The sequence below is a fragment of the Desmodus rotundus genome, chromosome 2, assembly GCF_022682495.2.
Source record: "Desmodus rotundus isolate HL8 chromosome 2, HLdesRot8A.1, whole genome shotgun sequence".
NCBI lineage: Eukaryota > Metazoa > Chordata > Mammalia > Chiroptera > Phyllostomidae > Desmodus > Desmodus rotundus.
The window spans coordinates 180,939,266-180,962,317 of NC_071388.1; the positions used below are offsets into that span (position 1 = coordinate 180,939,266).

The 23,052-nt window shown below is 41.7% G+C and overlaps 1 protein-coding gene across 10 annotated transcripts in view; it reads left to right on the top strand.

Annotated features, from left to right (window-relative positions):
- The window catches only part of SPATS2L (spermatogenesis associated serine rich 2 like), a 158,545-nt gene that overhangs the window by 66,837 nt on the left and 68,656 nt on the right, over nucleotides 1-23,052 (top strand). For 6 of the 10 annotated variants that reach the window (XM_053918926.2, XM_024563720.4, XM_053918927.2 and 3 more), the window contains one exon: nucleotides 9,572-9,632. In XM_053918926.2, the coding sequence (XP_053774901.1) occupies nucleotides 9,594-9,632 (39 nt within the window). In that variant the 5' untranslated portion in view covers nucleotides 9,572-9,593. Of the gene's footprint in view, nucleotides 1-9,571; nucleotides 9,633-13,635; nucleotides 13,706-23,052 lie in introns of all 10 variants that reach the window. The other 4 variants (XM_053918922.2, XM_053918923.1, XM_053918924.1 and 1 more) reach the window with 1 other exon arrangement.

Below are 23,052 nucleotides of genomic sequence, written 5' to 3' on the forward strand. Positions count from 1 at the left end.
ATTTCCTGAGTCTTTCTTGTGTGTTTATGTACACATCTGTCTCCGTCCAACAGTATATGCTCCTTTGGGGGCAAGAGCTCTGGAGCCAGGAGGTCCAGTCCAGTTCTCAGCTCAGTATCTTTCTGGGTGTGTGACTTGAGTAAGTACTTAGCTCTCTGGGATAGCCTATTCCATAGGGTTATTAGGGGAATTAAATGAGTTAGTTATGTGGAAAGTGCGTAGAATAGTGCTGGTGTACAGTTCAAAAAGTGTTGCTTTGTGACCATTGCCAGAATTCCCCATAGAGCCTGGCACATTGTAGTGTTCAGTAAATGTATGTCAGATAATAGGGAAAAACATGGCCCTTTCTGTAGGAATTGCCCATAGCTAGTTGGGGAGCTGGGGGAAAGGAAAGAAGAAAGGGGAACGCATATTTCTTTTTCAACATTTGGAGAGTTTGTGGTGAGGTGCTTGCTGCTCTGTGGTGTGAAGGAGAACTGTGCTTGGTCTTTTGTCTGAATCCCTCAGGGATTTGGGATTTCCTCAGCAGGCGGTTGGATCTGCTGGGAGAGAGCCTATTATGGTGTGCTTGGAGAGGGTGGGATTTATGCTCCTGAATCTCATAACGTTGGCCACTTCCCCTTTTCCTTTCCTGAGACCTCTCTGAGGATGGGCATGTTTTAAAGATGTGAGTTGACATCACAGCATCTTGAAAGAACTGACCATAATTAAATTGCTGATACAAGAGGGTACTTGCACAGGCCCGGGTCACCCACATCACTATGGAAACACATGTTTGCTGGAAAGCCCAGCCATTAGAAGCAGAGCTTCCCAGGAGCCAGCGTTGGGTCACTTGAAAAAAGAAAAGGCATTTATTTATATTCTCAACCCGTCAGAGGCCTATGAAATGAAATAATTTCAAATTAAGTAGAAAAACTATGCCATAGATGAATGCTAATAGAGCCTGCATGCACCCTCCCCACTGCTTGCAGTGCCTGAGATCCGCTGCATTTATTTTAGCCGTCCTTTGCTCTTTTGCTCCCATTTGCATTCTGCTGCCATGGGGAGGTGGTTTGGCACTTTATGCAAAAATGGTTAATCTTCATTCGTACGCACTTGCCAGCGCTAAAATGGAAAATTCAAAGCGGGCCTGCCATCCAGTGTGCTTTGTGCTTCTCTCGCCTCGCTGGGTGTGCAGCTTGCACAAGGGCGTGCGGTTCCTCTGGCTCTGCCTCCGGCACCCGCACTCGGCCATGTGGAGTGAAGACTTGCTCTCACCAAGGTCTGAAACTCGCATCAGCACATCTTGCCCTAGATGTGCTCAAGTGATATTCTTAGTGATTGGGAGCTTTTATCTGCCTCCGGAAGCAGGCCTTTTCAAATAGGTATTGACTGTTAATGACCTGTTTAAATAAAACATTCAATTTTCTTTCTTCCCACGACAAAGGACTTAGTAGCAATGACATTTCTAAACCAAAGGCTAACCCTGCTTTTCTAAAGAGGCAGAGCCAGGGCTTTTAAATGTGAAATTTTTGTGTGACATTTGCCCTTAAAATGCTTTCCAGTGAAGTTGTTCTAACAGAGGGTTTTAGTATATTGAAGCGTCTTTGAATAAATAAGCAACCTTGAGGTTTTTTTCCCCTTCAAACTAAACAAAAAAGCCTCGGTAAATATCTCTATATGAAAATCATATTTCAGTCGTCATTCTGTGTTTCATTGTTTATGTGTCCTCATTCTTAATAATCGAAGCAACTTTCCTCTAAGGAACAAGGCATGCACAGGAACTTTTATTAAACTGTGGGCGTTAAAGCACAGAAGAAAGAGCTAAAGTGCTTGGAATATAAGAGACCTCAGTAATTACAAGACCAGATAAGGAATAATAGCAAAGGAATTGAGAGAAAGGGAAGAGGGTACAAAACAGGAGAGAGGTTAGGCAATGGAAAAGTTAAACAACAGAAAACCTACACAATGTTATATTCAGACAAAGTCCCAATTTTATAGAAGAACACTCTCTTTTCAGCTGGCATGATTGTGCTAGGTGACTGAACACTTAGTCCTTGACCAGTTTAAAGGTGATTTTACAGATGTCAACAAACCTGAAAAGAATTGGTATGAGCCAAACTGACCTACAAGTGCCAGGAGGCAAAATCTCAAGGGACTGAGGTAATGCTCCAGCGAATGGCTGTCTTACAGCTTATTCTATACATTAGAATCAAAGGAGGAGACACAGGAGCCTGGCAGGACATCCACTGGTGGTAGATTAGAGAGGTGGGAGAAAGCAAAACAGGGAAATCTCTGAGATTGGGTACAAGAGTCAGATGGAGAGACGCATGCTTATTTTACATTGGTGTGTACAGGATAGGTAACAATTAACATTTACAGCACTTAGATGAGGTCTCCTGCTCTGGGTATAGTGGGTGTGCCCTGAGGGATCTGGAAAAGGAGATTACTTTGCCATTCCAGAGGCGATGTTATCTTAGATGCCAAAAGACAATAGACAGGCTCTCTTAACGTAAAAACTGACCTTTGTCAAGGAAGCTACAGGCCTAGGATGTGACTACCCAACATGTCTCGCCTTTAGTTAGGAATTTGTGTGTTCAGACCATCCTACGCGGTTACTTCCTGCCTCTGAGTTTGTAAGGCCCGCCATGCAGACCTCCCCCGAGCTTGTCAGGTTTAGTGTGTGGCCCCTTCTTCATCCACACAGGGAAATGGCCTAGTACTTGGAGGCAACACCCCCCCTTTTTTTTTAAGTTGAATTTTCAGCTTTCTTCTGCTAACCCTAGTTGCTAAGCATCACTCCCAGGGCCCTTACAGACTTGTAATGCCTGAGAGCTGAAGAGGACCACAGCGGTCATGTACTCTGAAGGGCAGAGAACACGCCACTCTGCGATAGGAGTGTAAGAGGTCAGGATGTGCAACCCAAAGTACGCCATTTGGACACATGGATTATTGTGAGCAGAAGGCATTTGAAAAACAGAAAACATCAGAGAGGAGCTTTCCCTGAACTCCCCTGATCTTCCTAAAGACAGATTCTCCAAAGGGAACTTCATTGTCATAAATCCCCTCCCCGGAGTTTCACCAACCAAGGACTGACTCTTGTCACAGGAAAGGAGAAAGAAGTTGATGCCACAACCAGACACACCTTTTTATGAACCTCATACCTCCCATCTATTCCTCTAAGGACAGATTCACGTTTCCAAAGTATCATGTATTCTCCCCTAAGGGACTGACACTCCCCCCTCTTTCCCTATTAATATGGCATTTAACCCTGACTCTTGAGCCATCTCAGGAGTTCCTTGTTTTTCTGGGATATCTCCCATGTATACATATGGTATACATGTCAATAAATTTGTTTGGGTTTTTTTCCTTGTTGATCTGTCTTTTGTTACAGGGGTCTCAGCTAAGAACTCGGAAGGGTAGAAGTAAAATTACTTTTCTGCCCCTACAACTCCACCCTTTTATTCTACCGCTGGAGACCTGAGGAGGCCTTCATGCTATGCTGTGACAGTCTAGAACCTTTACTCAAATTCCCATCGGGATTAATGGCATCCCGCACAGACAGGTGTGCAGCCTCGGCTCCGTCAACACTATCTCAGGCCTCCCACTGTCTAAGAGCACTGCTGTCTGTGAAGGGCCAATCGATGGCTGTAGAGAATGAAATAAATCAACGTGTGATACTGTACCTTCTTCCAGAGATAATAGCATGACGTGAGATGTGTAAAAATGCAGATGTCTACAGAGATGTGTATTATAGGTTGGGAATCGGCCCTCTGGGAGACTGCTGGACCCTGTTGTGACTGCGAGGCCTTCTGCTGCTTCTCTAGTCTCAGCCCAGAGTTGACTTCTTGATTCCTCCTCTCTGAGGCAGCCCTGAGAAAACGGCTCAGGACACGTGGGTCACGGCGCTGTCTGGGCTGTGCCAAAGTCAGATACAGAGACAACGTAATTACTTTCATTTAGGAAGAAGAAGTGGGTGAACATTAGACCCTGCACCGTCGTGGAGCCCCAGGGCGGCATTGCGGAACCAAGGAAACAATTGGTTGGCCGAGGGCCCACTGAATGCGTGTTTTGCACTCTCACCTGGGGGAGGAAGCCGTAGGAAAACAGTCATTTCTTTATAGCCGTTTTGTTCCTCACCATTCTTGTATGAGCTCAGTAGTTGGCTCCGCTGTTTGCATGCCCTGAGTACGTGTGCAAGGCCTACACATTACATGCCTGCCCGGCCTGAGAAGGCAGGGTGCCTGGGGTCAGCTGAATTCTCCTTGCAGCGTTCTTACTACAGTGACACCCATGACTTGTTTATGACGGTTTTGAGGTGCTACACCGGGGCTCCCGAATCAGGCTGCCTGGGGTGGAGTCCTGGCCCTGCCACCGACTGAGGGACCCTGAGTTAGTTGTTGACTCCCTGGGCCTCGGCTTCCACGTCCATGAAACGCGGGTCATCATGATTTCTGTTGTATGTGGGGTATGAGGGTTAAATGAAAAAGTGTGTGAAGCACTTAGCAGAGGGCCCGGCACATTACAAGTGCTCCATGAGCGTGCCAGTTATTCTTTTAAATCATTATTTTTAAAAAGTTTCCTTATGTCTTTCTTCTGGTTCCATAATCCAAGTCAAGATAAGTGATGTAATACCTGAGAACTAGAAAGTGAATCCAAAAGCAGGCATAGGTTTCAGGGAAACAAAAGTGAAACTTTATTACTACCTACACAGCAGAGCATGAGGGAAAGCAGTAATAGGGAAGTCAGAATGCAATTTGGCATTTTAATACATTGTTTTAGCTTTTTCTATTTATTTAAATGATTGCATGAGAAATATAAATATATATATTAAACTGTTAATTACATGGTCATATATTATTAAACTTCACTGTACTGCATTAATTAGAGATGCTGAAAGAAACATATTTGCCAAAATTTGTACTATTTAGTTTTATTTTTCATAAAGAATATTTGTCTTTGTCATAGACTAATAAATTTTCTGACTGGCATTAATGCATATTAAGTAATATTTTTGCATAATGAGTAATTCAGTGTGTATAACTTTGTGATTGGTGGTAACCGTACTTGTGGTTTATTAACTTTCCACTGGAGGAGTGTGTAGATTGATATATTGGTAATAAATGGTGAAATTCTTTTCTTTGGGATTCATATTTTTTCATAATAAGGTTTTGACTATGAAATATATATATATAAATAAGTAAGATCAGTTGGTTATTTCATAAATAAAATTCAGTCTACAATTTCTTGATCTTTCTTTTTCTCTAGGATATATATAATTTAGATGCCAGCTATATATGTTTGTAATGTTATTAGTGAAAACTAAAGTAAATTTAGAGGAAAAATATTTCAAATAATACCTAAGCTATGGAAATGTTCCATCAGTATCAGGACTTATATTTCTGATTATCTTAATTTTATATTTATTTTTTTATATGCCTGGAACATGTACTATAGATTTAAATAGTTAGGCCTCGGTAATTGATTGGCTCAAAGAACAGTCTTAAGTGATAATAGGAATTAGAAACCAAGTTCTTTCCTAAGAAGTAAGGAGTTTCAATACCTTTCTTGTGGATCTAAAGCTCTTGTTATTGAGCTCTGTTGGGATATGGGTATCAGTCACATCCAGGAGTGACACCCTGTCACACATGGTGACCAGGCATGATGTGAGGGAAATAGGAGGTCTGTGGCCCCAGACATCTGTCACTCACTCACAGCACTACAGGCTTCTCAGGTTAACCCAGGGGTCTGCAACTCTGAGGGCTGGGGTTTCAAGTGGTTGAACTCTGGGTCTGTGACTTGAGAAGGAGTGACAATGTGTTTACTGGAGACGAAGGTCCTAACGGTCTAAATTAAACAGTTAAGATTCAAATTGAGTTGATCTGTCCCGACATAGTTCATAGCAGACAACAGAACCCCAAAAGGATAGGGGCACAGCACAGTTTCGTTGCCGTAGAGTAGAGGCTCAGGACACTCTGAGAGCACGCAATGCCATGGTGGTGCCAGGTGTGCTTTTGAACATTCCGGAGGGGCTAGTGCCAATTCGGGGCTTTGGACACTCAGTGAAGACCACTGAAGGTCATCCTCTCTTGTTCCATCGTTTCCCTAGCATTTGTCCTTATCAGTGGAGCCCAATTTGACCATCTAGTCACTTAAATTCCTAATTCTTTAAGGCACATCCTATTTATGTTCTGTTCACATTAAAATCCTTCGTCTAGTTTCCATGGCTAGAACTTATTTTCCAGTTCCTCTGTGGTCCACCAGCCAGTAGAAAGCCTTGATACGTAGAGGACATTGGAATTCACCTGGAAGGTAGAGGCTGCAGAAGCATTCCTCCACGTAGGAGAAGAAAATTTAAGAGAGTCAAATGAGCAAAGAACAACTCCCTATAATTATTTTTTTATCTTACCTTCCCATCTGAGAAACCCGTAATAGCTTCATTCTACCCTCATAGCCAACATTTTTCTTCCACACGAAAAATAATGTTGTAATTAATCTTACTGGTATCACCACCAAAAAAGAACTTTCCTTGAGTCAGACTTTGAGATTAAAGAGAAAGGGAATTGCTAAGGAAATGTGTGGGGGGGGGGGGGAGGGGTGCGGAGTCTGTCCAGAAAAAATCCAGGCATTGTTAATATAACAAGAATGTTTGCACAACACCGATGTAACCTGGCAACCGAGGAGAGTAGACTAGAATGAGCATGCGAGAACAATGACAACTTCACTGTACTAGTCAGTAGGGGGTGGTAAATGCCATTGAGTGAGCATGTGTACTGTGTGGCTGTGGCATTCAAAATGACTGAGTGAGTAGAGCAATGAGTCTGCATCAAATTTTGTGTTAAGCTTGAACATTCCTCTATGGAAACTATTCGGATGATTCAGAAGGCTTTCGAGGATGATGCAATAAGTGCAGCGCATGTAAAAGTGTTGCACAGACGCTTCAAAGATGGTTGAGACTCTGTTAAAGTGATCCACGTTCTGGAAGGCCTGCAACAAGCAGAACACCTGAGAATGTTGAATGTGTACAGGCTGCAATGAACAAAGATCAGCAACTCACACTGCGAGAACCAGAAGCTGATCTGGGGATTACAAAAACTACTCTGTCAAGATTTTGATGCAGGATCTTGGCATGAAACATGTCCTTGCAAAATTTGTTCTGCGACTTTTGCTATAGAGCAGAAGGAACATTGTGTTGCAGTTGCTAATGACTTGATTCAAACTGCTACCAATGAACCAGATTTCCTCAAGGAGACCATAACTTTGGAGGGAACTGAGGCATCACTGTCTTTCGTACAATGTTTCTTGTATCTTGTGTCTTCTTCAATAAATGTCTCTGTTTTTCATATTACATGGCTGGATACCTTCTGGACAGACCTTGTGTATGGGTGTGTGTGTGTGTGTGTGTCGCCCTATGAATACTGTGTACATGCATTCATTTTTTCATCCTATGAATATAGCTCCCCATTCAGTGCTGCCATCTCAGAAATTTTTTGTTCTCAGTGGAATTCCTCCCTCATACCTCTGCGGATTAGAACACACTAGCTTTACAAAATGCCGCAAACCCAGAACCTAGACATCAAAGCAAAACAAAAGCAATAAACCTTTTCTCTCAGATTTCACAGATTTTCACAATGGCAAGATTAGAGGCGTCCAGAAGATTTAGCTAATCTAGTCTAATGAGAGGAACCGTGACTCACAGATCCGTCCCAACAAGTAGAGCCAAATCCAGCTGTCACCTTGGAGCCTTTATGGTTCCACAGGTGTAACCTGTGTCTCTCTGTCCTTCGCTCACTTCCTCCCCCATCTTGATTCTCTCACCTACTGATACCTACTGATACGTACGCTAGCACACACAGAAAACTCCCCAAAATATGAAGTGTATACACAATGCCAAGACTTCTGTGTGAATAAGGAAATCCGCCATCCAAATGTCTCCCAGGAGTCTGATTGCAGACCATCTCGCAGGCATTGTGATGGCTGATCAAAGGGTTCACTTCTCCTGTGTGGCTGGTGAACAGAAACACCTGGTTATTTGTCCTCGTGCCTCACACGTGATCTCTGTTCACTGGGACGCACAATCAGAAAATAATCCGGTTGTCTTTTACTAGTAACTCTCGGGCAGGAGTAAATGGGAATGAAACTCAAATACCACTTGCCAGCCATTAATATTTACTTTCTCCCATATGTCAAGTGAGAGTATGTAAAATTCATCATTTGGGAGTTATTTAAATGGGAGGGGTGTTTAAAGGGATGGGCACTCTTAGCAGGGTGCCTGGGAAGGAGCTGCCGCGATGGGGATGGAATATGCAGGGTCTGTCCTGCTCCTGTGCCCACAGGCATGTGTCTGTCAGTGGCACTATCGATCGGAAAATTATAAAAATAAAATCTCACTGTCCCTAACATTTGGTAATATTTAATTACCTCTGTTGATTCCTATCTGAGTGGTACTAGAGTTAAGAGTACCTATTGCCAAGCTTTCATCCTTAAATCAACTAAAGGCAATAGATCTGAATTTATAGTGTATATAAGATCTGAGTTTAAGAGAAAACGATGGGGAGAAATCTGAGAATTTTTGCCAGTTACCCCTAAAAACGTGTCAACTGTAGATACGCTCTTTGTAACAAAAGTCAAAAAGAATGTAGGAAAGTGTTTCCGTGGTTCTTGATTGACAAAAGGCATTAAACATGCCAATAGTTAGTATACTGGTATCTTGGCTTGCCTAGCTGCTAATCTGAACCAATTTGTTCACTCATTTTAAGTCATTGGCACCCTATTTCAAAAATAGATTGAAACTATTAAAAACTTAAGGTCGAGCTCCATAATAATGGTGAAATATTTAGACCAGATGAGAAGGAAAACACCACAGCTTGATGTTAAGAATATACATTTCAGAATGGGCCACTTCACAAAGAAGCTTGCACATCAAAGACAGAAAACCTAAAGAATTTAGGGAAATAGAAGGCTTATGGGCACTAGTAAGGGTCCATTTGAGCCTCAAGATTATGAATTTATGGTCAGTAAAAATATGGTGAAGGTATGGATGTTTATGATACGTTGCCGGGTGAAAAAGCAAGTTGTAACACCACTATATGCAGTGTTTCTCATATTTCGATCTGGAATCATTCTCCTGTTTCGTCCTCAAGTGCGTGATGTGCTTAAATGCATGCAGGAAAGACTCAGTAAATGTCTGTTATATTATCTGGAGGCCGACAGAAGCTCTGGGAGAGTAAGGGCTGCAGCGGCAATGCTTGGTTAACGCAGGTTCGCCCTTCCTCCTCTCAGGCCTGCGCCCACCCTTCTTTGACATAGTAAGAAGAAACGCAGTCTGGGTGTGCATACCTGTCTTTGTCATTTTTCATGTCAACACGGTATGAATAAAACATTTTATATTGTCTTACGGAGTTATCGTAACATGCTTTTAGAACATACGTAAGACAAGTGCTTAGCTTGAAAGTATTTTTACATTCCAAATGCTATTTATGGTCGTGTCTGAATGAAACTGTTTACTGTGTTGGAAGAGAGCATAAAAATAACACATTGGGAAATCAATTTCAAAACTTTTAAGTTAATCTTTTTTTCCCCTTCTTTATAGGGCTTATTCCACTAGAAACAAGATGGCTGAGCTCAATACTCACGTGAATGTCAAGGAGAAGGTAAGATAAAGTTGCCCGTGGGCTTGCAGGAACTCCAAACTGGATAATGTAGTCTCCAGCCTGTAAAATTTAAATTTCAACAGAAAAGGGGAAAGTGGCTTGGGGGGATATATAGTAAGTTTGACACAGTAGGAAACCATTCAACAGAACCATAAGTAGTGTTTACTGAATGTATATTAAGCATATTAATTTACTTTTCTCATCTGAGCTTGACCATAACCCCATAAAGTTAATTCTGTTGTTGCTCTCATTTTACAGAGGAGGGAATAAGATACAGAGAGGTAATTTGTCTAAATTCACATAAGAAGTGATACGTGACAGAGCTGGGATTTGAACCCAGGCAGTGCTGTTCTACAGTCCATACTCTTAGCCTTCATGCTGGCTGCATCTAAGAGCTGGAGTATTATGTTACATCTTCCAAAATGGGTTCATACAGAGACATCCAAAGCCTCACCTAGGGGTCATGGTGTGTAGCCTTTAAAGTTTCTTTCACCACTGAGAGTTCACGACTCTGAAAATCCCCCTCCTCATTTGCTGGAGGTTGACTACACTTCAGAGTCCTTCCAAGTCTTGTCCTCCTCTGTGAATTGTCCTCCACTCAGGGTCACAGGCACTTGCTACATATGCTGTCTTGCACTGGTAGCTCTAAATGATCATAAACTACAGACCATATGAGACCAGGGACGTAAATTTCCTCAACCCATTCATCTGGGACCAGGGTACTGACGCCCTAGAAGAGATTTGCCCTTGGTCATACAGCAGAGAGGGACAGCCTGGACTGACAGCCTGGACTGGAACTCCGCCCACCTTCCACGTGGCCACTTTGTACCTCTACCAGTCTGTAACTGCTGAAGGGCAGGGTTTGTCTTTCATCCCTTTGCATCCCCATTGTACCTAAAATAGTGAGGAAGGAGAGAAGTAGCATTTGTGGAATTCTGTTGTTGTTGTTGTTGTTTCATTTAGCAAACATGTATCAGACCCGTTCTTTGTGCCAAACACTGTTTTAGATGCTGGGGATATGGCCCTAAACATATGCGTGAGGTCCCTGCTCCCCAGAGCTCGTTTTTTAAGGAGGGAAACGGAGGATAAACACAAGAACATTTAGATGAACACAGTGATTTCAGAGTGATAACTACTATGAGGAAAGGGGGGTGGCAGGGGCAGGTGGCCAGTTTAGATGGGGCTGGTCAGAACAGCCCTCTTGGAGAAGGTGATATTTGAGCTGAAATAAAACAAATGCAAAGATCCAAGGGCAGAGCATTCCAGATAGAAAAGCAAAAGCAGACGGCCCAGGTGGACCGCGCTGAATGTGTGTGAAGAGCAAGGGAACGGTGTGGCCGCAGTATGGGAGGCAGAAGGGACGGTGACATGAGGTGAGGTCAGAGAGTAAGGCGGCAGCCAGTGTTGGCAGAGTATGGGCACTTCACTTGCGTTCCTGGACCTCTGATGGATCCATGAGTAAAATTCAGGGTTCTGGGAACTTGGATCGGAAAAATACATTTTCAGTTACTAACACCTACATGAGATTTAGCATTTCCTTCCATCATGAATGGAGGCAAAGGAGAAAACACACACAGTAGTAGCAGGAGCACTGGCGGCTTTCACGACTGGAAATCACTGGTCTCTTCATGGCCAATATCATTTGTAGCAGATCTCCTGAATATTGTTTGTTCATCGCTACTCCCCAAATTACTGTACTTACAGAGCCTGCACTGTATTGTCATTTGATTTTGATAGAGAAGCACATATATCACCGCAGGATAAACTTGTTTTTTCATTAACATTTCAACTTTATTTCAGTAGGAGTCGTCTCCTTTGCAATCAGATGTATTTTATTTCATGAATTTTAAGACCTTATTCTTAGAAGGATCCCATAGACTTCACCAGAGTGCCAAAGGGGGTCCATGCCCCAAAAGGTTTAGAACCTGAGACAGAGCCATAAAGGGCTTTATTCAAAGGGCCAACATGGCTGTTGAAAGGTTTTAAGTAGCTGCACGACTTGGAGTGGTATTTTTTAGAAGACACCCTGGCTCTGTCAGCCACTATGCTATACATTTTTTAAATCTTCATGTTAAATAGCTTTCCTGTTTGGTGGGGGCACGGAGGCTTGAGGTAAAAGTCAAAGTCAGAACGAACTTGTCACCCCAAATCTCTGCGGACGTGGTCAAACCAACTTCCACAAACGTGCACCTTTTTGGAGTTTTATTTGTTACCTTAAAAATTGATGCACATTTTTTGCCCTGGCTGCTGTGGCTCAGTGGATTGCGCACTGGCCTGCGAACCAAAAGGTTGCCAGTTCAATTCCTGGTCAGGGCACATGCCTGGGTTGCAGCAAGAGGCAACCAATCAATGTATCTCTTGCAATTGATATTTCTCTCCCTCTCTTTCTCCCTCCCTTCCCCTCTCTGAAAATAAATAAATAAAATCTTTAAAAAATGGATGTACATTTTTTATTCATTATATTCCATATATTATTTTAATACTAAACTGTTTTTACTTATCGACCACTGAGCACACAATGGCAGAAAGGTACACCCCTTTTATATCGTGGCTTCATATTCTCCCAGATTTACGGTCATATTCTCAGGGGAGATGATATTTTCCCCAGTTTGAGAAACTGGGCCCAGCACCACACTGCTGACCAGAGATTGGCCCCTTTCCAAATGTCTGTTGATGGAGGGATTAAACAGATTCTAAAGTTGGGCTGTGGGGAGGAAAAGCCCTTTAAACCATCAGAGTCTTAGAAATTGATTCCCTGCAAATTATAACTATCAGACGGGCCAATATGGTAGTTTCAGCAGTCAAAGATAGAGTGTCTTGTTCCAAACAAAGGTGGCGTCAAGCCAACACGAGGAAGATGGCTGATGTGTCAGCACGTGCCACAGAGGGTCAGGGTAAACACCCCGTGCGTTGGCTTTAGGTACCACATTACCTGCCTGTCATGGTCAATGTCACATATGCATGTGAAGACTAACAGTAAGTGGTGTTTTTGCCATCCTGCTTCAGGAACTTATCAAAATGTTGGCACCATTTTGAAAGAGGGTGCTATTTAAGTTGTAAATATTATCAGTCCACATGACAATGGAAGTAGAGCACCTCTAACTCAATTAGTAAATTCCATCTTCCTATGTCAAAAGGTTAATAGATTTCTCACTCAATAAATAAATCATAATAAACAGCTGAAAATTCTGATCATTTATAGTTTTACATTGATTTATTTCAGTACATTTATTTCCTTTACTTATTAGCTTTTATGGCCTTTTTATGGTTAGTTTATTTCTCAATCTGTCACACGGAGCAATGACATTTTAGTTCTGAAAATTAAGAATAATAACAACTGTTGTGTCTTAAATTATAAATTATAAGCTTCTAGATATCTGAGAACAGATCTGTGCAGTGTTCTTGCACAATACCTAGTCAAGCGCTATGGGAAATTAAACACTCAATAAAAGCCTTGCCACGAAATGAGCTCATCAGTTATCTCTAGTGGGTCCACTGTTGGGTGGATTGAAAAGGAGTAGGTGCTTTGATGAGGAAATAATTTCTGTCCTCAGGCAGCTTTTAATTCAAAGGAGGAACTAATAACTTAAGGTTTAATATCCAACATAACTGAAATTTACAATTGACACTGTGACTGCTTTATTTTCAAATATCTTCATATTATTGGATTATAACTGTAGGGATTTAAATTGGAAATATTGTTGGAGTCAAAGTTCAGTCTCCTTAGTGTGACATGGGTGACCCATCTCCAGTGTGACTTGACCCCCATCTGCTTTTACACCTTCATCTGTTGCCACTTCTTCACACACCACCTGCAACCGCCATCCTGACCTTGAACGTGTCTGCCTCCAGCACTTTGCAAAGGCAGTTTTCTCTCTGTGGGGTGTCCTCCTCACAGACCCAACTCTCACTCACCTCCCTGTAAGGAACCTTTCAGACGCTCCTTTCTCCTTCCTTCTGCCCCTCCTGAATTACTGTACTTTTTTTTTTTTTTTGGCTTCAGTGGGGTTTTCTGCATTCCGCATGGAGCCATTACCCCTTGCACTGTGATTGTCAGTTGTCTGTCTCCTCAGGTAAGATTATGTGCTCCTTGGGGACAGGGACTTGGCCTTTCACCTAGGTGGCCCCCAATTAGAATCAGATAAGTGAATGGATAATGGATGAATGACTATGCCTGCTTGAATAATTAAGTTCTTTAGAGACTGTATTTCCCATTTAGGATATTTTGCAAGATCTCAAGCATCTTGAAAACTGAAATATAGGTTAATGAAAATGTCATCTCATTTTAGTCCTCTCCTTGCTAATAAATAAAGCAAGTTTTAAATTGCTTCTAGAAACAGAAGCTAAGGTTACTTAGGTGATTCTGCCAAAAATCAGCATGGTTATGGGATGGTTATCAACTATAGGTGGTCACAGATAGGTTTCACAGTAACAAGCGATGTCTTTTGGTGAGTAACTACTCGTATCCCACTATGACAAAAATAGTAATAAAGAAAAAAAGAACAGAAGGAGAGGGGGAGGGAGGGAGAGAGAGAGAATGGGAAGGGGGGAGGAAGGAAGGAAGGAAAGAAAGAAGGAAGGAAGGAAGGAGGGAAGGAAGGAAGGAAGGAAGGAAGGAATTCCTGTGTCTCATTTGGTTAAGGAGAGATATCAGAACAAAGTCGTTGAGCTTTATATTTAGGGCATACTCACTTAAACAGCTCTTTTCTAAATGACATATTTTTAAAGAAATTCAACATTAGAAAATGATAGAGGAGCTAAGGATAGGACCGAGTAGTGACTATTTCATTATTTCTCCTATGAAAACTATGGTGCCAAGCCAAAGTGACTTATAAAATTTTAAATGTTAATTCTCAACTGAATAAGAAAGGTTTATTAGAACTAGCATAGATAAAATAAAAATTTTAGTTAGATATTATAAAGATGATTATTATAAATGCATCTTTATAATATCATTATATAATATTAGATGCATTATTATAAATCAGTTTCAACAGAACATACTTCAGCAGTAAAATTGGGTGATGGAAAGCAAAGGGGATCCTTGTGAGGTAAAATGGGGTTAATATTTCTGAGACCCAGTATGTTCGGGAAGTAAGCTCCAGGGAGGTAAAGTCAGGGAAAAAGCATGGACTTTGGAAACAGAAGCAGGCTTATTAGCTCCTCAGTTACTGGTTGAGCAGCCTGGATCGAGTCACTTAACTTGTAGGGGCCTCAGTTTGCTACTCTGTAGATTGGATGGGATAATAACACCTACCTAGCAAAGTCATCAGTTCAGTAACAAATGTGAAGCTGCTTTATGAACTCTTCACTGTATAAACTATAAAGGATATGAGGGAGCTCATCTGTTTATTTATCGATTTAAAAAGTAGAAAAGGAGCTCCAGTTAACATTCCTGTTGGGCACTCAAAATATAAATTCACATAGATCTGATATTAGAAAGAAAACAAAATAAAAAGCCCAAATAAGAAAAAGAACAGGAAACTGGACTTGACTATTGCTGAGACTCAAGACAAATAAGTGAGACTAGAACATACGGTGCTGTGGAGATGAGGAATAGCTCAGTCTAGAATATCCTTGCTGAGCTGTACCATTACTGTGAATAGCTTTTAGAGCTGTTAGCATTATAAAGGTTAATTCCCTGTAAACAATAATCATACAGGGTCATTAAAATAATGGGGGAGGAGTAGAAGAGGAGAGAAGAGCCTCTTGTCCACAGTGGGAGCAGAAAGGGTCTCTCAACATTTCTGCCGATGACTGAGATAGACTCTGTGTCCTAGAGTCTGCCCACCACAGGTGAGCCCATGCCCCATTTTCTTCTTGTTCTGCAAATGCCTTGATCTATTATTTTACCAAGTACAGAAATATAGTTCAAGTCTTTTTGTGGGGTGGAGTATGGTCAGAAAAGAACAAGCGTTTGATTATAGAGATTTTAGCAGGACCAGAGAAAGTACAGATGAAACCTGTCATCGTGCAGCTTTAAAATATTAACTCCATTTAATAGAGAATTAATTCCATGCGACATGAGACAAGTTTTAATGACATGCAATTGTTTTTAAAAGACCAAACCATGCAAGCTTTGGTGGCACATCCTAATTTCATAAGTTTTTAATGGTGTTTAAGTCAATTTAGCCCAATCCTTAAGTTCAAACAGCAGGAACACAAAGCCACACACACAGCTTTCAGGTTTCACAATGGACAGGTTCTTGTCATCATTTTCTCATAGGAAAGAGTCATTAAATTTCCCTTTCAAAGAAAGGAGAGACATTTGACAATAGTTATTGCCTACTGCTTATGTAAAGAGCTTGCTGTTATTGTTGCTTGGCAACTAGATCTGACAAGGAGCGTAAAGGAACTGAATGAATAAATGGAAATGTCAGCATCAGTTTCAGGGGATAAGAAGAAATTTACTATTGCAGGGTTAGCATCACGTTGCTTTTGCAAAGCTAGACGATTAGAATTCACAGTGTTTTTGTTCTGCTTCTCATGCCCCTTCGCCTTCCAGCCTTTCATTGCGGCCCCTTTGGCACTGTGGCTGACAGGTACACGTAAGATAGATGATTAATGTTAAAGAACACAAAAGGTATACACAATGGAATACTACTAGGTCATAAAAAAGAATAAACTTTTACCCTTTGTGGCAGCATTGATGGACCTGGAGAACATTACACTGAGTGAAATAAGCCTGTCAGAGAAAGACAAATACTGTAGGATTTCGCTCATATGTGGGATCTAATGAACAAACTGACCTAACAAGCAAAATAGAGACAGACTCATAGATGGAGAGCAGGAGGACAGCCCTTGGGGGAGGTTAGTGGGTGGAGGGATTGAGCAAAAAGGAAAAAGGATTCATGGACCACAGTGTGGTAATTGGAAGGAGAGGAGGGGAGTATAAGGAGGATAGCTTGTAATGGAAAAATACAATAAAAAAATAAAGAATACAAGACCATGTCAAAAATAAACACCTTTGGCAGCAGAAAGAGAGTTCCCTCTTTTGGCAATCCCTTGGAATTTATGGGCATTTCACCAATATTCTAGTTATTTCTCACAGTGATCCTTCATGTTAAATTATACAGTTTTTGCCCATAAAAATAATGACGAGACTGCAATGGTTTCTTCTCTTCTGATCTTGAGCACTAAAAATCTGTCCAGATAGATTAGGCCAGCAGGCAGACGGCTAAACTGACTGAGTCAGCATTTAAAAGTATACTGTTTGTGTTATTATTAAAACCGCTTTTTCTCTGTTAGTGATTTCTCCACAACTTGATTACAAGGTCCTTATAAGCACAAATGGGCTTTTTTATTTGTGTATTTAATAGCTCTTAAAATAGTAATGTCACAGTCTTTATGTCCCCAAATATTTGTTAATCAATATTTAGTTAAATTAATGAGGCAAGATTGTATAATGACGATTCTCAGCTATTAGGAAGACAGGAAGAGGAAGCAGAGCATGTCTTCCTGGTTTGAGACAAGCCTTAGAATGTCAGTAGGGAAAAGACAGGAGTAATGAGAAAAAGCATATTAGTGTCCGTCTGAGTGCTCCAAGAAACAGATGCCAAGATGGGATGGGGGGCACAAGGGGAGTGCTTATAAAAGAAAAAACCAAGAGGAAGGAAGCATGAGCAGGTAGGGAGAGTCTACAGCCTTCCGTGCGGGTCTTACATCTCTGAAAGAAGAGGGAGAAGAAAGGAAAATTGGGTAGGCAGCCTCAACATGCAGCGTGGTTCTAAGAAAGTTTCTGCAGGCTGATGGGAAGTCCGTGGGCCAAAGCTGCCTGCTGGGGGACTCCTGCATCCCTGGGAAAGGAGCTTCCACAAGGACCCCACCACCTCAGCTGTTGACTGGGAGCATCCTGGGGGGGGATGTGCCCTGGGTACAATGGCACTGGTAGACCCACGGTGGGGGACAGCAGACGGTGTATTTAGGAAGGTAATTGAAACACCTATTTGGGAATTCAAACACATAAGAGAAAAGCATATGGTTTATATGTTCATTGATGAGAATTAATAAAAAGTTTGAGAACCACTGTTCTCAAGTCATTAGTAAATTAAAATACAAACTCTAGAATTTAGTCCCTTTCCCTCGTAAGTTGAGTCACACGGCCACTAGTATAAGGAGTCTTCTCAACTTTCAGGGCTAACCATGAGTTAGTAGTCTCATTTTCTTTTAAAGGTATATTCTATTTCTAACCACATTCAAGGAAGCAAAAGAACAAGATAATTCTACTAAAAAACTGTGTCCTTTGGTACATTGTGTAACCTCTCTGGGCTTCAGTTTCCTTACCTGCCAAAGGAAGGAATTCATGCGGAGGAACCCCAGAACCTGCTCCAACCCTAAAGTTGAATGAATCTGTGTTCCTTCCCACCCCACTGGTGCCTGCAGGACCGCAAAAAGGGACTGAGCCATGGAGGCCTTAATCCTGATACCAAGTAGCTGCCTCAGCGTAAATGTAGTACATAACCTCTCTGTACTCAGTTTCTTGTAAAATAAAGGAATTTGATTAATCCCTCTCTGAGGTCCTTTTACTGTTCACTGGTTTGGCATGTCTGTTGCTGCCCTGTCTACAGACCCTTCAGAATTCTGCTGCTCACTCCTTGCAGATAGTTATCAATAAAAATGTACTGAAATGATGACTGGGATCATTTACATAACTTAAAGTTAACATTTGCCTTTAACTGTGGTGAGAACGTTGGCATGAGTCACTCTCATTAAGCATACAAGGCGGTATTATTATAAGCACGGTATTGTACAGCAGATCGCTAAAACTTAAGTCACCTTGCACAGCTGAAACTTTATACCAGGTTAACAGCAGCTCCCCATTGGCTTCTCCCCTCCGCCGTCTTTACTCTCCGCTTCCATGAATTTGACTATTTTAGATGCCTCACGCGAGTGGAATCAGGCAGCATTTGTCCTGCGTCGGGCTAATTTCACTTTGCACAGTGCCCTAGTCTCCTCAGCGCTCATCCATGTTGTCACTTGTGGCAGGGTTTTCTTCATTTCTCAAGGCTGAATAACATTCCATTGTGTGCATATACCACATTTTCTTTATCCACTCATCCACCTATGGGGATTTGTTAGTATTTTTTTTAATTGGCTAAAGCTGTAATTTTAGCTATTTGATTAAGACTGAAAGCACCAACTAGGTTTAACTCTTTTTACTGCCTTCAAAGAAAAAGCAAATGAACAAACTCATAAAATCATTGGGAAAATAAGATCTGGTCAGTCAGGTGTTCATTTTTACTGGTGTTTAAACCAGCATGTGTCTCTCTCTCTTCTTTTTTTTTACTCACAAATCCTATTAAAATAAAACAATGGTATGTGGATGAGCAAATACACTTCTCCCAAAGACAGAGTGTATTCCTAGTTTCCATGGTTTTCAGATGGTCTCCCTCCCTCATGACACAGTGAAGAAATATCCAAGGTTGCTATAATTCAGAGATTAACTTCACTCCTTTATTCTGGTATTGACTAAAGAGTAACTAACTCCTTTATTCTTGTATTGATTAAAGGGTATTAGTGACTTACATTTTCATGGTCCTCTTCATCAGAAAAGTTCTGTAAATGAATGAGGAAAAAATCCGCAGGGAGAGTGGATATCAATAACCCCCTTTCCCCTCATCCAAGTAGAGATCTTAAATTCCAAAGAAAAGGAAGGAATGTTTTTACTGGATAGTCTTAAGTTAGAAGCACAGGATAAATTAAAACGATCTCCCTTTTCTATTCTGGTTTAAATACCAAAAACAAACATCTTGTAAAAATAACCTTGCCTTTTTTGTCTTCACTAATAAATTCAAATATGGATTTCCTCAGAGAAAGTATTTACCTAAGTCCTAAATTGGGTGGGTGTAACAGGCTGGCTGTAAACAGACTTCCAGTGGCCTCAAGGGCTCGTCCTGCCCTAAAATATGTGCAAGTCTGCTACTACTTCCGGGAAAACATGGAGAAGAATCGAGCACAATTGTAGACAACACGCAGGTGTACACTGAATACGTGCTAGCTCAGTGTGTGAAATGAAATGTGTGTGAAGCCCATTGCTCGTCTCAACAGAGCTTAGAGGGGCCACTTCTCCTAATAGCAATCTTTTGAGATGTGTGTGGGTGTGTGTACCCTAGGAGTGTCTGATTAAAGGTAAGAATTGTGAAATGAAAAACTTAGCATGGGCTCAATTACAAGATTTAAGATACTTTGGTTATCAGACTTGAATTTTATTACTTTTTAGATAGGAGAAAAGTCCATTTGAGTATGTTATCTCTTGCTCTACAACAAGTGAAGTTTTTAGGAATTAAAGAAGTTATATGACTTTTTTAAGCTATCAATTTTCACTTAGCATTATAACAACTGTGAAAGGATATTTTTTTTCTCAAAAGTTTAGTGAATTGACAAAATATAGACCCAGAATTGATGGAAAGAAACCTAGGCGGTTGTTGTTTTTAACTGTTTGAGGCAGATGGTATTCTCCAGTGACCACATCAAGATCTGCCCCATTCGGAGGTGGGGTCTGTGCCCCTTCCCTTTAAACTGGGTAGGCTTTTGGAACTGGTTGACCAGGATAGTAGGAAGGAGGTGACTGTGTGGCTTATGAAGGTAGGTGATTCAGCTTCTTCCTCAGTGGTTGGGACAGTTGTGCCGGAGCTCAACGCTGCCTTGAGAATAATCTGCTCTAAGGTCATCATGCCCTGAGGACGCCCAGACTAGCCCCCCAGGAGAGACCACATGGAGACAGTCCCCAGCTACACAGCATCCCTCTTATCATCCACCTCTCTAATCCTCTCTCTCTCTCTCTCTCTCTCAACATTTGCTCTTTGTTCTCCACGGACTCTCATCCCTTAGCCCCTCCCTAGTCTCCCTGCCCATCATCCTCCTGCACAGACCACAGATGCCTTGATTGGCTGCCTTGATGATCCTCAGCCCCCATATCCCTGAGCCCTAGGACCTACCACTGTGTTTCTGATATGTCGTGACCTTGGATCATTCTTTTTCTCTGTTCCTGCTTCTGGCTTACCGAGTATCGCCAGTGAAAGCCATGCCGTGGGCTCCGTGACAGCTGTGCTCGGTCCAGCGTCAGTGGGCCTGCGTTCCTGCCTAGCATCCTTTCATTCATCTGGGCCACCTATACATTCCCAAAAAGCAGCTCCAACGCTTTCTCCACTTTTTCAGCCCAAAGCAAAATCTAAAACACTCAGACAGAGGAAATACAGTAGTGTCCTTAAATTTTCCTCTTCACAGTCTCAAATTTTCACTCTATCTTTCTTTACACTTTCTTTTTCTCCTTTCTCAGAATCCAGAAAATGAGAGAGAACCATACCCCCTCCTTTTCAAAGCTTGCTTTCTCACACTGATTTTGATGCCTTTTTTTTTTTTGTATTCCCTCTGGGACTTTTTCTCAAAATTCATCTCCTGTCTTGCCCCTCTTCAAATCTGTTCTCCTTGCAGGCCCCTTCCCTCAGTTCAGTGACCATGCCCAGGTAATTTGGGGAGATTAATTGTGCAGTGATTGTTTAAGATGGATTGGAGAGAGGAGGACCTAAGCCAGGGAATTCAGTGAGAAGGCTTTTGCCAGAGTCCAGGTGAAAGGCAAAGGGAGCCTGCACTGAAAGGAAGGATGGAGAACAGGTAAGACTCAGAGAGGATCTTGTTGTCAAAATGACTATTGAGTTAGTTGTTATTTAGAACTTTGCCTTATTTTCCTACTGTTCTGTCAGCTCCTTGGGGTTAAAGACCATCAGATTTATCTCTCTTTCCCTCAGAACATCTGGCTTGAGTGAACAGAATTCCTCCAAAATGTGTGTGTATTGGGGAGAGAGAGCTGCTCTCTGGAAGGTATATTTTTTAAAAAGAGGATAGTTGGTGGGAAAGGGAAAGACATCCTCATGTTAGAGGAAGAAAGTAGACTGTTATTCCACAAAATGTGAGCACTGTGTTCGTTTTCCCAACGCTGGAACAAATGGGATTTGTTGTAACAAATCGCCACAGTGCAGTGGCTTCTGATAACACAAATTTGTTATCTTAACCGTTCTGGAATTCAGAAGTCCAAATGGGTCTTATTGGGCTAAAGTAAGTCAAGGTGTCAGAAGGCTACAGTCCTTTTTGGAGGCTCTAGGGGAGAATTTTTCTTGCCCTTTCCTACTTCTAAAAGCATTCTTCGGCCCATTGTCCCCTTTTATCTTCAAACCCAGAAGTGGCTGGTCAAGTCTTTCTCACTCTGAGAAAGAGATCAAAGAGATTGCAAGGCTCTAACACTCCACTTCCTCCTTCCATTTATAAGGACCCTTGTGATTATATTAGGCCCACTGAGATAATCCAGGATAATTTCCCTATATCTAGATCAGCTAACAACCTCCTTAATTCTATCGGCAACCTTAATTTGCCATGTTACCTAACATACTCACAGGTTCTGGTAGATTAGGGCATGGACATCTATGGGGAGTCATTATTCTGCCCACCACATCCTTGAACAAACAGCATCTATATCACCTGGGAACTTGCTAGAGATGCAGAATATTGGGTTGCACCCCGAGCTTCTGAATTAGAATCTGCATTCTAATTAGTCCCGTGGTGATTTGAATGTACTTTAAAGTTTGAGAAACCACAGCTACACTATATCTAAGTCCTTCTTTAAACTTCCCATGATTCTATGAAAACTGCATTTTTCCCCACCTTCAAGTCTTCATTATTCTTTCTAATCCTGGTCTCCTGCCAAAAAAAAAAAATTTTAATTTTGATTTGTATCCCTGGTGTTAATTCCCCAAAAGTCAGCCAAGTAGAACATGACAACAACTCATGCATATTCTTTTGCTGGCAGAAAGTAGATGCTAGGAAAGGCAATTAAATTATAGAATTATCCACGATGCAAAGGTACTGGTCTGCAAAGACTATTTTCTTCCCGAAGAAGATTCACGGGAGAACTGCCTTCATTAGTGTGAAGATAATATTGGTAGCCCAGCAAGTGAAGCAAAACGTACACAGATGAGCTGTTTCTAAGGCATCTCTGAATGGCACAGCCTTTGAAAAATGTGACCAAAGCTGATTATAAAATTCTTTTCAAAGTTGCAGGAATGGCAAACCCATAAATAACTGCGGCTCTCACTGATGTAAAAACGAGGCTACTGGCGGTTTGATTGCTGTCTTTATTGCAGAGGACAAGACTAAGCACACTTCCAAGACTGCGAGCTCCTCAAGGCTAGGACCAGCCACATGCAGTGCCTGGGGGCCTAGGAGGCACCCCATATGTTTTGGCCTTGGTACTCTTTAATACTGTGTAAATACTTTATGCCAAATCCAGAGATACACTGAAAAAATGGATAATTGAAACTGGATATTTCAATGACCATCATATGAGACTTCCTACTTCCTTTTGTTCATTCAGTCATTCATTCATTTATTAAACAATCTACTAAATGCTGCCCATTGTTCCAGGTCC